Below are 13,911 nucleotides of genomic sequence, written 5' to 3'. Positions count from 1 at the left end.
CTAGCAGCCAGGCTGTCAATCTGGCCAGCTGCTGGGCAGTAAATGGAACAAAATTTTTGTCTTTAAAATGGACAGGACCTCCATGTGCCCACTTTATTTTCCCATTTTTTGGCCTTGCTCTAAATATCGGTGCCATGATGGTTGAATTTCCATCAGAGGGTCTCAAATAATTGCTGTGACTTCAGCCAAAGATGCATGGAAATCTTGTATAGATGATTTAAACATTGCATGGCTTGTATTGTAAAATTTCCATTGAATTTAGGTTGAAAATTGTGATGTTTTGGCCTCATTGTTTGGTGCAAGTCGCACCTATTAAAATGGAACCCATAATGTTATCTGAACAGGGACTTATAAAATTGATCCTTTTATGTACCACTTACTGAAGTGTATGATTTGTTAGTATCATCTTCTGAAGATCATGAGATCAGTAGCATGGTGCTTGATTGAGATGGCATGTTTGTCAGATGTATTATTTCCTGAGTAGCACTCCAGGAACCTATCCCTGTCAGCCACGCATTGGACTATATTTGTGTTTTTGATCCAAGTTGAACAGAAAATATTCATAATCCATTCTAATTATGCCATGGCTGGCTTACTTGAATGCAACTGCGTGGAGTATCTGATGAGTGGGAATCACAGAACAATCAGCTTCCTTGTGTTCCTTGGAGTTGGTTGCTGCTCTGATCACTAATATTAATGTTTTCTGTCATTTTATTTCTTTTATTTTCCCAGCAAATGCATTAGTGCCATACCATGAAAAGTCAGCTGGAGGTGCTGGAGATATTATGAAGGTGAGGTGCCAGCAATGGGTGTGTGAAGGAGTGGAGATCCTGGTTGGAATTCTCCCATCCCACCTGCCACTGGAATTCTAGCAGGTGGAGGGTTGATGTAAAGGTTCATTGAAGTCGGGCGGGAATCTCCAGTTTACAGGCGTGCGAGCCCGGAAAATCCCATCTCCTGTTTATGGCTATTCCGGCACTTATAGTGGCACATACATACACAGATAAATGAATGAGCAGCCAATAAAATGGACAGATACATGGATAGAAAAAGGCTTAGAGGGATATGGGTCAAATGAAGGCAAATGGGGTTCGCTTGGATGTGCATTTTGATCAGCATGGACAAATTTGGATTGAATGGCCTGTCTCTGCAGTAGATTCTATCATCTGATTGTTGGCTGCAGGATCTCTTAGCTCTATCACATGCTGCTTCCACAGTTTGGTCTGCAATACTGTATTGTAGCTTCATCGGCATTATGACCCCAACAGAGACCTATAATGTTTGTACTTTTTGTTTAGAATCTGAAAAATGCGGTGTTTACTGAAGGTATGAATCCACAAGGTACATAGTTTAAACAAAGTTTGATTTTGTAAAAATCAAAGAACATGAACTATAATAGTTTATCTTAAATAGTTGCATTACATAACAATCACAGTATTACTTGAACTCCCTGTTCAATGTAGGCATGTCAGGTGTTTAAGCTTCACCACTTCTGGTCAGCAATCTATGGTTCTAGTATTCTTTAACTATGAAATTTGGTGTGCAAAGCTCGCTCTCTCCAGCTTAGCTATACCAGAAATTCAACTCAATGTTCGAGTCCTTCAGTTAACCACACACACAGCCCGATTTTACCAAAAATTCATGCCCGTTTTTGGGCGCAAAATCGCGATAGATTCAGCGGCCCGACGAATTAAATGCATTAGCATGCATTTAAATTGATCTAATGAACTGCGCGCCCAACTTTACCACCAAATCCCACTTTACCGTCTTCTGGTCCATTTTGGATCTGCGCTGTAAGCGACCTGCTAAATAAAAGTTGGAAGCCGACGCTTCCTCAGTGAGGGTTGGTAAGGAGGTAGGTGCGTGGGTCTGAAAGCTGTCCGGTACTTACGGGTGTCTTGTAGTTGCGGCCATTCTGCTGTTCCAGGTCGGTGGCAGCTCTGCAAGTATGTTGGGGGGCGGGGGTGGGGCGCGGACAGGGGCTGTTACTGTGCTTGAGCTCTGATTTCTGTCTGGCAGCACGGAGCTCAGGGCCTAGCACCGCAGCTCACTTCAGGCTGAAGGCAGATAGCACTGTTGCAATCCCTCAGTGATACCAGGGGCTGTAACTGTGTGGAGCACGTGGCCAGGGGTATTGGGGGGCATGGGGAGGTGCTGTGATTGTCGATGTGCTGGGGCAAGCAGTGTTGCATGGCTCCAACATTCGTTCATCCCCACCTTCCCCCAATCCAAACCCATCTCCCGCATCTTTCAGAGTGATGAGATGGCTTTCGCGATGCAACCAGTCGATCTTGCTGTTCTTCTGGTTGCTCCTGGAGCTGAGGAGGAGGACATGAAGGAAGAACTGTGGTCCAGAAGGCCCTGGGTCGTCAGGATCTGCCCCTGAAACACAGGACACAAGGTTAAGTGCAAAGGAGGGAGAGGAATCGGGGATGCCAAACACATGAATCACATGGCTCCCTTGAACATATAACACTGAACCCAGACAATTACATCACAGGGACAGGCCCTTCTGACATCCAACCCTGTAGTGACCAGGCTGCCCATCTGATTTTTCTGCACCCATATGCATCCGTTCCCATCCCACCCAGATAGCTGTAGACATGTCCCTTAAATGTCCCTATAGTTTCCACTTCCACGACCTCCACGGGCAGTGAGTTCCACCTTGACTTTGCTGCATCCAGCAGCCTTCCCAGGTCATCATCAGAAAATTGGGAAGCTGGTTGTCTGCTCGTGGTCCTGTACTGCCTGCCTGTCCATTCTGGGGCTTCTTTTGGAGTTGCCCTTCATTAGGGCAGATCAGCTGCAGGTTTGACAGAGCATTCCAGCAAGTTCCATGCAGTTTGCTTATTATTATTGAGGGGAACGCAAGTCAGCACTTGCAGGTGTGCTGCTGGGGAGGGGTGGGGGCGCATTCAGCAGTATAGGCAAAAGTGAAAATGGTGCAATTCAAATGTCCAAATTTTTGAATATGTTAGAGGTTTATATATATATCTATACTTAATGAAGGTTTTAACCAGTATTGAGTCAACTGGGCTAAAAGCAGGATTTAGCCATCTCCTTCAAAGATATTTATGAGACTCGTAACTGGTAATAGCAGGCACGAAGGTAATGTCATCATGTGGAGCATTATATATGGAACATTGAAGAAGAGTTTGAAGCTGAAGCAAGATAGGCAAACAGTTGAAGTAAGAGACCCTGCAGGAACACCATTGGAAGCAGTGCAGTTTTGGATTGGTTTAGCAAATAAGTGGCAGACAGGATGGGGAAAATGTTCTCTACTTTTCGTGCCTGTGATTCTAAGAGTTAGTAATTTGAACTGACGATATCAGACAGTATTCCAAGCCAGCACTCTTGATGGTATCATACAATTGTTGAATTGGGAACATTAAGAAATTCTCAACAGATGGATTATTTCAAGCTTATCTCTGAAGGTTTAATACTGTTCTGCTTTCCCATCCTCTTGGTTTTTGTCTCAAATCAACTATCCCAGGGAGCTCCTTCTGAGTTATCTTTTCTTCCTCACTTTTACTTTGTAGATCTGGTGATCACAGTTTGCTTTTGTTAAAAATAAAAAAAAACTTTAACCAAAAAGAAAAGCCCAGTAAAAATATATGTTTTAAAAATGATTTTAGTCAATCAGGGTGCGATAGGAGGAATGTGAAGCCAGCAGTGGGTTTGAGTGAGGCAGCATCAGTAGGTAGCAAGCTGACTTGTCCACTTCTCTGCTTTTTTTTCTTCCCTGCCCGGGCGCATTGCTTCAGATTTTTTTTCGAACTGCGCATGCGCAGTTCAGAACTCTGATCGTTCCAGCAGTGCTAAGCCTTGCCCACAGCGCAAATCAGGTTGGAGCCAGTAAAAAGCATATGGGCGCACTGCAAAGAGGATTCCAGGCTTGGATCTGTATTATGCCTGGATCCAGCCCTTAGACTCCAAGTGGGACTGGAGCTGGAGTATTGGTATTGGATTTGGTACTGGGTAATGAACCAGACCAGGTGTTAGACTTGGAGGTAGGTGAGCACTTTGGTGAAAGTGATCACAGTTCGGTTACGTTTACCTTAGTGATGGAAAGGGATAGGCATATACCGAAGGGCAGAAGTTATAGCTGGGGGAAAGGTAATTACGAGGCTATTAGGCGAGATTTAGGGTACATAGGTTGGAGTAGGAAACTGCAGGAGCTGGGAACATCTGAAATGTGGAGCTTATTCAAGGAGCAGCTACTGTGAGTCCTTGATAAATATGTACCTGTCAGGCAAGGAGGAAGTGGTCGAGCGAGGGAACCGTGGTGTACTAAAGAAGTTTAATCTCTGGTGAAGAGGAAGAAGGAGGCTTGTGTAAAGATGAGACATGAAGGCTCAGTTAGGGCACTGGAGAGTTACAAATTAGCCAGGAAGGAGCTAAAGAGAAAGTTAAGAAGAGCTAGAAGAGGACATGAGAAGACTTTGGTGGATACGATCAAGGAGAACCCTAAAGCTTTCTATAGGTATGCCAAGAATAAAAGATTGGTTAGGGCAAAATTAGGGCCTGTCAGAGACAGTAGTGGGAAGTTGTGTGTGGAGCCTGAAGACATAGGAGAGACACTAAATGAATATTTTTTGTCAGTATTCACGCAGGAAAAAGTCATTGTAGTCGAGGAGAATACTGAGATACAGGCTTTTAGACTAGACGGGATTGAGGTACGTAAGGAGGAGGTGTTAGCAATTCTTCAGAGTATGAAAATAGGTAAGTACCCTGGGCCGGATGGGATTTATCCTAGGATTCTCTGGGAGGCTAGGGAGGAGATTGCAGAGCCTTTGGTTTTGATCTTCATGTCGTCATTGGCTACAGGTATAGTGCCAGAAGACTGGAGGATAGCAAATGTTCAAGAAGGGGAGTAGAGACCATCCTGGGAATTATAGACCGGTGAGCCTTACTTCTGTTGTGGGCAAAGTTTTGGAAAGAATCATAAGGGATAGGATTTATAATCATCTAGAGAGAAATAAATTGATTAGGGATAGTCAACACGGTTTTATGAAGGGTAGGTCGTGCCTCACAAACCTTATTGAGCTTTTTGAAAAGGTAACCAAAGAGGTGGATAAGGGTAAGGCAGTTGATGTGGTGTGTATGGATTTTAGCAAAGCGTTTGATAAGGTTCCCCATGGTAGTGCAGAAAATGCAGATGTGTGGGATTGAGGGTGATTTAGCAGTTTGGATCAGGCATTGGCTAGCTGATAGAAGACAGAGGGTGGTGGTTGATGGGAAATATTCAACCTGGTGTTCAGTTACAAGTGATGTATCTCAAGGATCTGTTTTGGGGCCACTACTGTTTGTCATTTTTATAAATGATCTAGCTGAGGGTGTAGAAGGATGGATTTGTAAATTTGCTGACGACACCAAAGTTGGAGGAGTTGTAGACAGTGAGGATGAATGTTACAGTTTGCAGAGGGACTTAGATAAGCTGCAGAGCTGGGCTGAGAGGTGGCAAATGGAATTTAATGTGGAAGAGTGTGAGGTGATTCACTTTGATAAGTGTGACAGGAGTACAGAATATAGGGCTAATGGAAGGACTCTTGGTAGTGTCGACGAGCAGAGAGATCTTGCTGTACATGTGCATAGATCCCTGAAGGTTGGCACCCAGGTTGATAAGGTTGTTAAGAAGGCGTACGGTGTGTTAGCTTTTATTGGTAGAGGGATTGAGTTTTGGAGCCATGAGGTCATGCTGCAACTGTACAAAACTCTGGTGCGGCCGCACTTGGAGTATTGCGTACAGTTCTGGTCGCCGCATTACAAGAAAGATGTGGAGGCATTGGAAAGGGTGCAGAGGAGGTTTACCAGGATGTTGCCTGGTATGGTGGGAAGGTCTTATGAGGAAAGGCTGAGGGACTTGAGGTTATTTTTGTTAGAAGAAGGTTAAGAGGTGACCTAATTGAGGCATACAGGATGATCAGAGGGTTAGATAGGGTGGATAGCGAGAGCCTTTTCCCTCGGATGGTGATGGCTAACACGAGGGGACATAGCTTTAAATTAAGGGGTGGTAATTATAGGACGGATGTCAGAGGTAGGTTCTTTACTCAGAGGGTAGTAAGGGTGTGGAATGCCCTGCCTGCAGCAGTTATGGACTCGCCAACTTTAAGGGCGTTCAAATGGTCAGTGGATAGGCATATGGATAACATTGGAATAGTTTAGGTTAGAGGGTCATTAGATTGGTTCCACTGGTCGGCGCAACATTGAGGGCCTATACTGCGCTGTAATGTTCTCTGTTCTCTTCTATGTTCTAAGTGGTAAAATCGGGCCCACAGATTTCAAAATGAATTCTGTTGAAAATGTTTCCTCCTCTCCAGCTTGTTCCATACTCATTAACTTTTTTTTAATGCTTCTGTGGGTTATGGGTGTTGCCAGTATTTATTATCCATCCCTAATTGCCCTTCTGCAGCATGCTAGACCATTTCTGAGTCAGCCACATTGCTGTGGGTCTTGAGTCACATGTAGGTCACAGCAGGTAAGAGTGGCAGAGGCCCCCCCCTCAAGAGCATTTTTGAATCAGATGTTTTTTTTTTATAGCAGTCGTGGTGACATGGTCACAGTTATTGGGACTAGCTTTATATTTGAGATTTATTAATTGTATTTAAATCAAGCTAATACTCGGGTTCCCAGAGTATTAGTGTGAACCTGTGGATTAGTCTAAAGACTAGTCTAAAATCTACAGGTGAGACAGATTGGCTATGCTAAGTTGCCCTTCAGTATCAGGGAGGTTAGCAGGATAAATATGGGGGTTACAAGGATCGGGTGGGATAAGATTGTTGTCGGTGAAGACTTGATGGGCTGAATGGCCACCTCTTGCACTGTAGGGAGTCTGTGATAATGAGCCTAGTGGCAATAGCACTATGTTACCATTTTCCCCTGTGACCTCTGATGGGAGAGTTCAGAATGATATGGTTTCCCCATAAAGGAAGCACTGATTTCCATAATACTTAGACTGAATTATACTTCACTGTTTATTGTGTCAAACTCTTTCTCAGTCATCAAATGCTGATCATCACTTAATACGTTTCCAATCAGTCAGCTCTTTGTGTCAACATTTGCGAAGAACACTGAGATACTGGATGGCCCTCCAATCTAGACTGAAGGCTAATGCCAACAAAGCAAAGACTAAGTAGGATATACGGCACAGAAACAGGCCAATAGGCTCAACCTATTTATGCCAGTGTCTATGCTCCGCCCAGACCTTTTCTCATCTAAATCCATTGTTGTAATCAACTATCCCTTTTTCCCTCAGATGCTTCCAAACTAAAGAAAATTACTCATTGATCTCAGTGTGGGAAGCAGTTAGGATTATGATTTACTTAAGTGGCATTGGGCTAAGAAGGGAACAAAATCAGATAAGATTACCATTCCCGATCATTATCCAGCGACTAGCCATAACAGACTGCAGTGGCCTTTTCTGATCCTGTATATTCCTGTCTGTGTGATTTGTTGAAAGTGGTTGTAAATGGAGATTAACAATGGGCATAATGATCTCTAAGGATTGGCAGTCACCATTGCTGTGGGTGCACGCATGAAGAATAATCACCTTGGCGAGGTGCTGATGGCCTGCCAGTAGCTGTAGAGTTAGATATTGAGAAAGTAATCACATAAAAGAGGAGGTGGGTACAAAATCACTGCCATGAAAATTGACTGAAATTATATTAAGGTTGTAATCTTGTGATTCAGATGACAAACTGAAGAATGTAAAGTGATATGAAACCCTCACTAACAGCAGTGCCTTGTCAGCACTCAATATCTACTAATGCATATTCCATTTGCTATTTTAAACTTAATTTTTCATTTTAATTTAATAGTACATCAAGTGGAACGTGATGCAATCAGAGTCAGGAGTGATGGGTCCAGCTGAACAGTAAGTGTTGAATATGTTGGCATTTTACAATTTGAAGGTTTTTAACAGCTTGTGTTTCAGAGCAGAATTGTTTTTTCTCTTCCAATTGAAGATTGAGCATTATACTGCTATTCAGAGCAAACAACCTATCAAGTGAAGCCTAATACCAGTTTAATTTGGTGACAGACACAATTAAAATATAATATTGTGCTTCGTCTGATCTGTACAATCTGGCTTCCTATCCCAGTGATGGTTGCAGCATGGGTTCTTGAAGGGAAAGTCATGTTTGACTAATTTGTTGGAATTCTTAGAGAACGTTACATGTGCAGTGGACCTGTGTATGTGGTGTACCTGGATTTTCAGAATGCATTTGACAATGTGCTGCACCAAAGACTGCTACATAAGATAAAGGTGTGTGATCTTTGAGGCACAGGGCTAGTCACAGGCTTCCAGTTTGAAAAACAACTCTCTACAACCACTCTCTGGATTCTGTCAAGAAGCCAGTTTTGTATCCATGTATATACTTCACCCTGGATCCTGTGAAATTTGACTTCAAAGAGTTGGTTTGCAGGTGCAACAGTTAATTAAGAAGGCAAATGGAATTTTGTCCTTCATTGTGAGAGGGATGGAGTTTAAAAACAGTGAGGTTATGTTGCAGCTGTATAAGGTGCTGGTGAGGCCACACCTGGAGCACTGTGTACTGTTTTGGTCTCCTTACTTGAGAAAGGAGAGACTGGCACTGGAGGGGGTGCAGAGGAGATTCACTAGGTTGATTCCAGAGTTGAGGGGGTTGGCTTATGAGGAGAGACTGAGTTTACTGAGGCTATACTCATTGGAATTCAGAAGAATAAGGGAAGGTCTTATAGAAACATATAAGATTATGAAGGGAATAGATAAGACAAGAGAAGTTGTTTCCACTGGCGGGTGAAACTACAGTTAGGGGGCATAGCCTCAAAATAAGGGGAAGCAGATTTAGGACTGAATTGAGGAGGAACTTCTTCACACAAAGGTTTGTGAATCTGTGGAATTCCTGCCGAGTGAAGCAGTTGAAGCTACCTCATTGAATGTTTTTAAGGCAAGGATAGATAGATTTTTGAACAGTAAGGAACTAAGGTTTATGGTGAGCGGGCGGGTAAGTGGAGTTGAGTCCACAAAAAGATCAGCCATGATCTTATTGAATGGCAGAGTAGGCTTGAGGGGCCAGATGGCCTACTCCTGCTCCTAGTTCTTATGTTCTTAGGCTGGTCGTGCTTTTGGGTATCTGTTTGCTGGTTATGTGTGTTCAACGTAAGATGCATCTGAACATGGGGCGGCACGATGTCACAGTGGTTAGCACTGCTGCCTCACAGTGCCAGAGACCAAGGTTCAATTCCAGCCTCAGGTCACGGGGAGTTTGCACATTCTCCCTGTGTCTCCATGGGTTTCCTCTGGGTGCTCTGGTGTCCTCCAACAGTCAAAGATATGAGGATTAGGTTGATTGGGCATGATAACTTGACCCTAGTGTCAGGCGATTAGCAGAGTAAGTATGTGGAGTTACAGGAACAGGGCCTGGGAGCGATTGTGGTCTATGCAGACTTCATGGCTGAATGGCCTCCTTCTGCACTATGGAATTCTATAATTCTACATGTCTGAGCCACAAAATTGCCCTCAATTTGCAATGTTTGATAGAGCAGATGCAGCACGGTTTCGTTAAGGGGCAGTCGTGTCTGACGAATTTATTGGAGTTCTATGAGGATGTGTCTAGGGCGGTGGATAGAGGAGAGCCGGTGGATGTGGTGTTTCTTGATTTTCAGAAGGCGTTTGATAAGGTGCCTCACAAGAGGTTATTACAGAAGGTCAGGGGGCATGGAGTTGGGGGTAGGGTGTTAGCGTGGATAGGGGATTGGCTGTCAAATAGGAGGCAGAGAGTGGGGGTCAATGGGTGCTGTTCGGATTGGCAGTTGGTGACTAGTGGAGTGCCCCAGGGGTCGGTGCTGGGGCCTCAGCTATTTACCATTTATATAGATGATCTGGAGGAGGGAACTGAGTGTATGGTGTCGAAATTTGCTGATGACACCAAGATTGGTGGAACGGCAAATTGTGCGGAGGGTGTGGAGAGTCTGCAGAAGGATCTAGATAGGCTGGGCAAATGGGCCAGGAACTGGCAAATGGAATTTAATGTTGGCAAATGTGAAGTTGTCCACTTTGGTAGGAATAATGGTAGGAAGGACTATTACTTACATGGCGAAAAACTGCAGCATGCGATGGTGCAGAGGGACCTCGGGGTCCTTGTGCATGAGTCGCAAAAACCCAGCCTGCAGGTGCAGCAGGTGGTCAGGAAGGCTAATGGGATGCTGGCCTTCATAGCGAGGGGGATTGAATATAAAAGTAGGGAGGTCTTGCTGCAGCTGTATAGGGCACTGGTGAGGCCGCAGCTGGAGTACTATGCGCAGTTTTGGTCGCCGCACTTACGCAAGGATATTTTGGCCTTGGAGGGAGTGCAGAGGAGGTTTACTAGGCTGATACCGGAGTTGAGGGGGTTGAACTATGAGGAGAGGCTGAATAAACTAGGCTTGTACTCGTTAGAGTTTAGAAGAATGAGGGGAGATCTCATTGAGACGTATAAGATGATGAATGGGATGGATGGGATAGAGGTGGAGAGGCTCTTCCTGCTCAGAAAGGACAGTAGGACTAGAGGGCACAGCCTCAAGATAAAGGGGGGGCGGTTTAGAACGGAGTTGAGGAGGAACTTCTTCACTCAAAGGGTGGTGAATCTCTGGAATTCTCTGCCCATTGAAGTTGTGGAGGCTGCCTCGCTAAATATATTTAAGACGCGGGTTGATAGGTTTTTGATAGGCAAGGGGATTAAGGGTTATGGGGAGAGGGCGGGAATGTGGAACTGAGACACGACAGATCAGCCATGATCTTATTGAATGGCGGGGCAGGCTCGAGGGGCTAGATGGCCTACTCCTGCTCCTATTTCTTATGTTCTTATGTTCAATGTGTATTAGTTGTGAAATTGGGTGGCCTGTTTAGAGGACTTGTTTCTTGAATCGATAAATCTGGCTAGGAATAACAAAATAGATGAGTTCAGCGTGAACTTCAGGTGTAATGACCTGAGTGATACTGTTAAGGCCTAAATAGAAAAGGGAAACTATTACTACTAAAAAAAAAGCTGCAAATTGGAGTAGAACAAATTTTAAAAAGATAATGAGCAAACTAGCTGCAGTGTGGTGCTGAGAGAAATTGTCATACATGACTATAGATTAATAGTGAGAAATGTAAAATCCTTCTCATTTAAACACTGAAAGTACTTGTGAAGTATCTCTGCCAGTTTGTGTCTATCTTCCATTAATTCACATCACATTTAACTGTGTTTTACTGATAAGTTTTTCTGTACTAATGAGATTCTCATCATACCTTTCTTGCCTTATTTATAATTTTCTTAATCACTTTTCTCCCTTTTATCTTTCTCTTTATTTTGCCATTAGAATGAGTCCAATCTGTCAACTGCTCCAATTTCTGTTTGTTTCTAGTCTTTATCTGCAGTATCCAAAAGTTTTAAGTAGTTGTCTTATTAACAGTGTATATTTATTTCACAACTTTTACAGTCTCCTTAATAAAAATATGCAACCTATCTTTGGGACCACTTGGGTTCACTGCACATCAGAAAATGCTTTAGTGACTGGAGGCTAGTGACCAGTGGCATACCACAGGGGTCTGTGCTGGCCCCCCTATTGTTTGTCATTTATATAAATGACATAGGTGACTATGTGGGGAGTAGGATCAGTAAGTTTGCTGATGACCCAAAAATTGGCTGGGTGGTTAACAGTGAGTAAAAGCAAATTACTGCGATTGCTGGAATCTGAAACCACAAGAGAAAATGCTGGATAATCTCAGCAGGCCTGGTAACATCTGTAAGGAAAGCTTTGATAGAGGGTATCTGGACTCGAAACATTAGCTCTTTTCTCTCCTTACAGATGCTACCAGACCTGCTGAGATTAACCAGCATTTTCTCTTTAGGTTAACAGTGAGGTTGAATGTCTTGGGTTACAGGAAGGACTAGATGAAATGGTCAAATGGCCGGATAAGTGTAGATGGAATTTAACCCTGAAAAGTGTGAGGGATACACTTTGGAAGGAGTAATTTGACATGGAAGTATACTATGAAAGGTTTGGAAGAACAAAAGGACATTGGTGTGTTTGTCCATAGATCTCTGAAGGCAGAAAGGCAGGTTAATAGGGTAGTGACAAAGGCATACTTCACATGCCCCTTTATCAATCGGGGTATAGATTTCGAAAACAGGGAGGTCATGATGGAATTGTATAGAACTTTGGTGAGGGCACAGCTGGAGTACTGTGTGTAGTTGAGGTCGGCACATTATTGGAAGGCTGTGATCGCACTGGAAGGGGTGCAGAGAAGATTCACCAGGATGTTGCCTGGGATGACACATTTGAGTTATGAAGAGAGGTTGGATAGGCTTTGGTTGTTTTCTCTGGAACAGAGAAGACTGAGGGGTGACCTGATTGAGGTGCTCCAGACTATGAGCACCTTGGACAGGGCAGATAGGGAGCAACTAGTCCCCTTAGTTGAAGGGTCAGTTATGAGGGGACACAAGTTAAAAATGAGGGGTGGGAAGTTTGGGAGGATTTGAGGAGCAACCTTTTTACTCAGAGGGTGGTGACAGTCTGGGATGCATTGCCTGGGGGAGTGGTGGAGGTGGGATGCCTCACATCCTTTAAAAAGTACCTGGATGAGTACTTGGCATGCCATAACATTCAAGCCTATGGGCCAAGTGCTGGCAAGTGGGATTAGTTGGACAGGTCAGGGCCTTTCATGTGTCAGTGCAGACTCGATGGGCTGAAATGCCTCTTCTGCACTGTAGTATTATGTAATTCTAAAGAATTCTGAGTGTTAAAACTCTAATGGCTGATAAGTAATGAACAGTCAGAAATTAAGTTTTCTCCACAGAGCTTTAGACAGGAAATCAGAGGTGCATGTGATAAAGGAACATCTGACATTATGGTAAATAAAAGTTAATAATGTCTCCAAACCTTCATCTGGTGTTCAAATGATCAGGCTCCAAATGATATCTTCCTGATCAGGCTTCTGAAAATGCTTTGTATTTTATTTTGCTTCTACCCAAGTGCCTAGGACATCCTTGTTTTCTCTTTGACAAGGACATGGAAAACATCAGTGGGTAATCATACCTCCATACTCTTCAATTTGATTGAACCACCTTCTGAAGTTATTCCAAACCACTACTAAAATAAACTGAAGAGAGCTAAGTTTCCAATCTTTTTCTTAAAAGCAACAACCATCCTGTGCTATCACGTAAGACTCAGAGGAAGAGCAGACAAGGGTGTGTTTGCTAATCAAAGAGGGTCTGGTAGACTGCAGTGCATTTGTTTCAGTGCAAAAAGTGTAACAGGTAAGGCAGATGAACTTAGAGCTTGGATTAGTACTCGGAACTATGACGTTGCTATTAAAGAGACCTGGTTAAGGGAAGGACAGGATTGGCAGCTTAACATCCCAGGATACAGATGCTTCAGGCGGGACAGAGGGGGATGTAAAAGGGGTGAGGGAATTGCACTACTGGTTAAGGAGAATATCACAACTGAACTGTGGGAGGACACTTCGGGTGGGGTGGGGTGGCTTATACAGCAAAGCAATATGGGTAGAGCTCAGGAATAGGAAGGGTGTAGTTTGGGGTTTACCACAGGCCGCCCAGCTGCCAGCGGGAGATGGAAGAAGATTTTGGCAAGGTGTAAAAGTAACAGCATTGTCGTGATGGGAGATTTTAACTTCCCCTATATTGACTGGGACTTACTTAGTGCTAGGGGTGTGGATGGGGCAGAGTTTGTAAGGAGCATCCAGGAGGGCTTCTTGAAACAGTACGAAGGTAGCCCAGCTAAGGAAAGGGCCACATTGAACCGGTATTGGGAAATGAGCTTAGTCAGGTGGTCCATGTTTCAGTAGGGGAGCAGTTTGGGAACAGGGACCCCAATTCAGTAAGCTTTAAGGTACTGCTGGATAAAGATAAGTGTAATTCTCAAGTTAAGGTGCTAAACTGGGGGAAG

General features: G+C 43.9%; 1 protein-coding gene across 2 annotated transcripts in view; it reads left to right on the top strand.

The window, feature by feature from the left end:
• The first annotated feature begins 682 nt into the window (after positions 1 to 682).
• Positions 683 to 13,911, top strand: part of LOC145361772 (uncharacterized) — a 98,845-nt gene continuing 85,616 nt past the window's right edge. For both annotated transcript variants that reach the window (XM_080217738.1, XM_080217737.1), the window contains exons 1-2: positions 683 to 791; positions 7,818 to 7,873. In XM_080217738.1, the coding sequence (XP_080073864.1) occupies positions 786 to 791; positions 7,818 to 7,873 (62 nt within the window). In that variant the 5' untranslated portion in view covers positions 683 to 785. The remainder of the gene's footprint in view (positions 792 to 7,817; positions 7,874 to 13,911) is intronic.

This window comes from Carcharhinus amblyrhynchos, chromosome 35 (genome assembly GCF_965287045.1).
Source record: "Carcharhinus amblyrhynchos chromosome 35, sCarAmb.v2.hapA, whole genome shotgun sequence".
Taxonomy (NCBI): domain Eukaryota; kingdom Metazoa; phylum Chordata; class Chondrichthyes; order Carcharhiniformes; family Carcharhinidae; genus Carcharhinus; species Carcharhinus amblyrhynchos.
The sequence above is the reverse complement of the archived record's forward strand: the minus strand, read 5'-3'. Positions and strand labels throughout refer to the sequence as shown.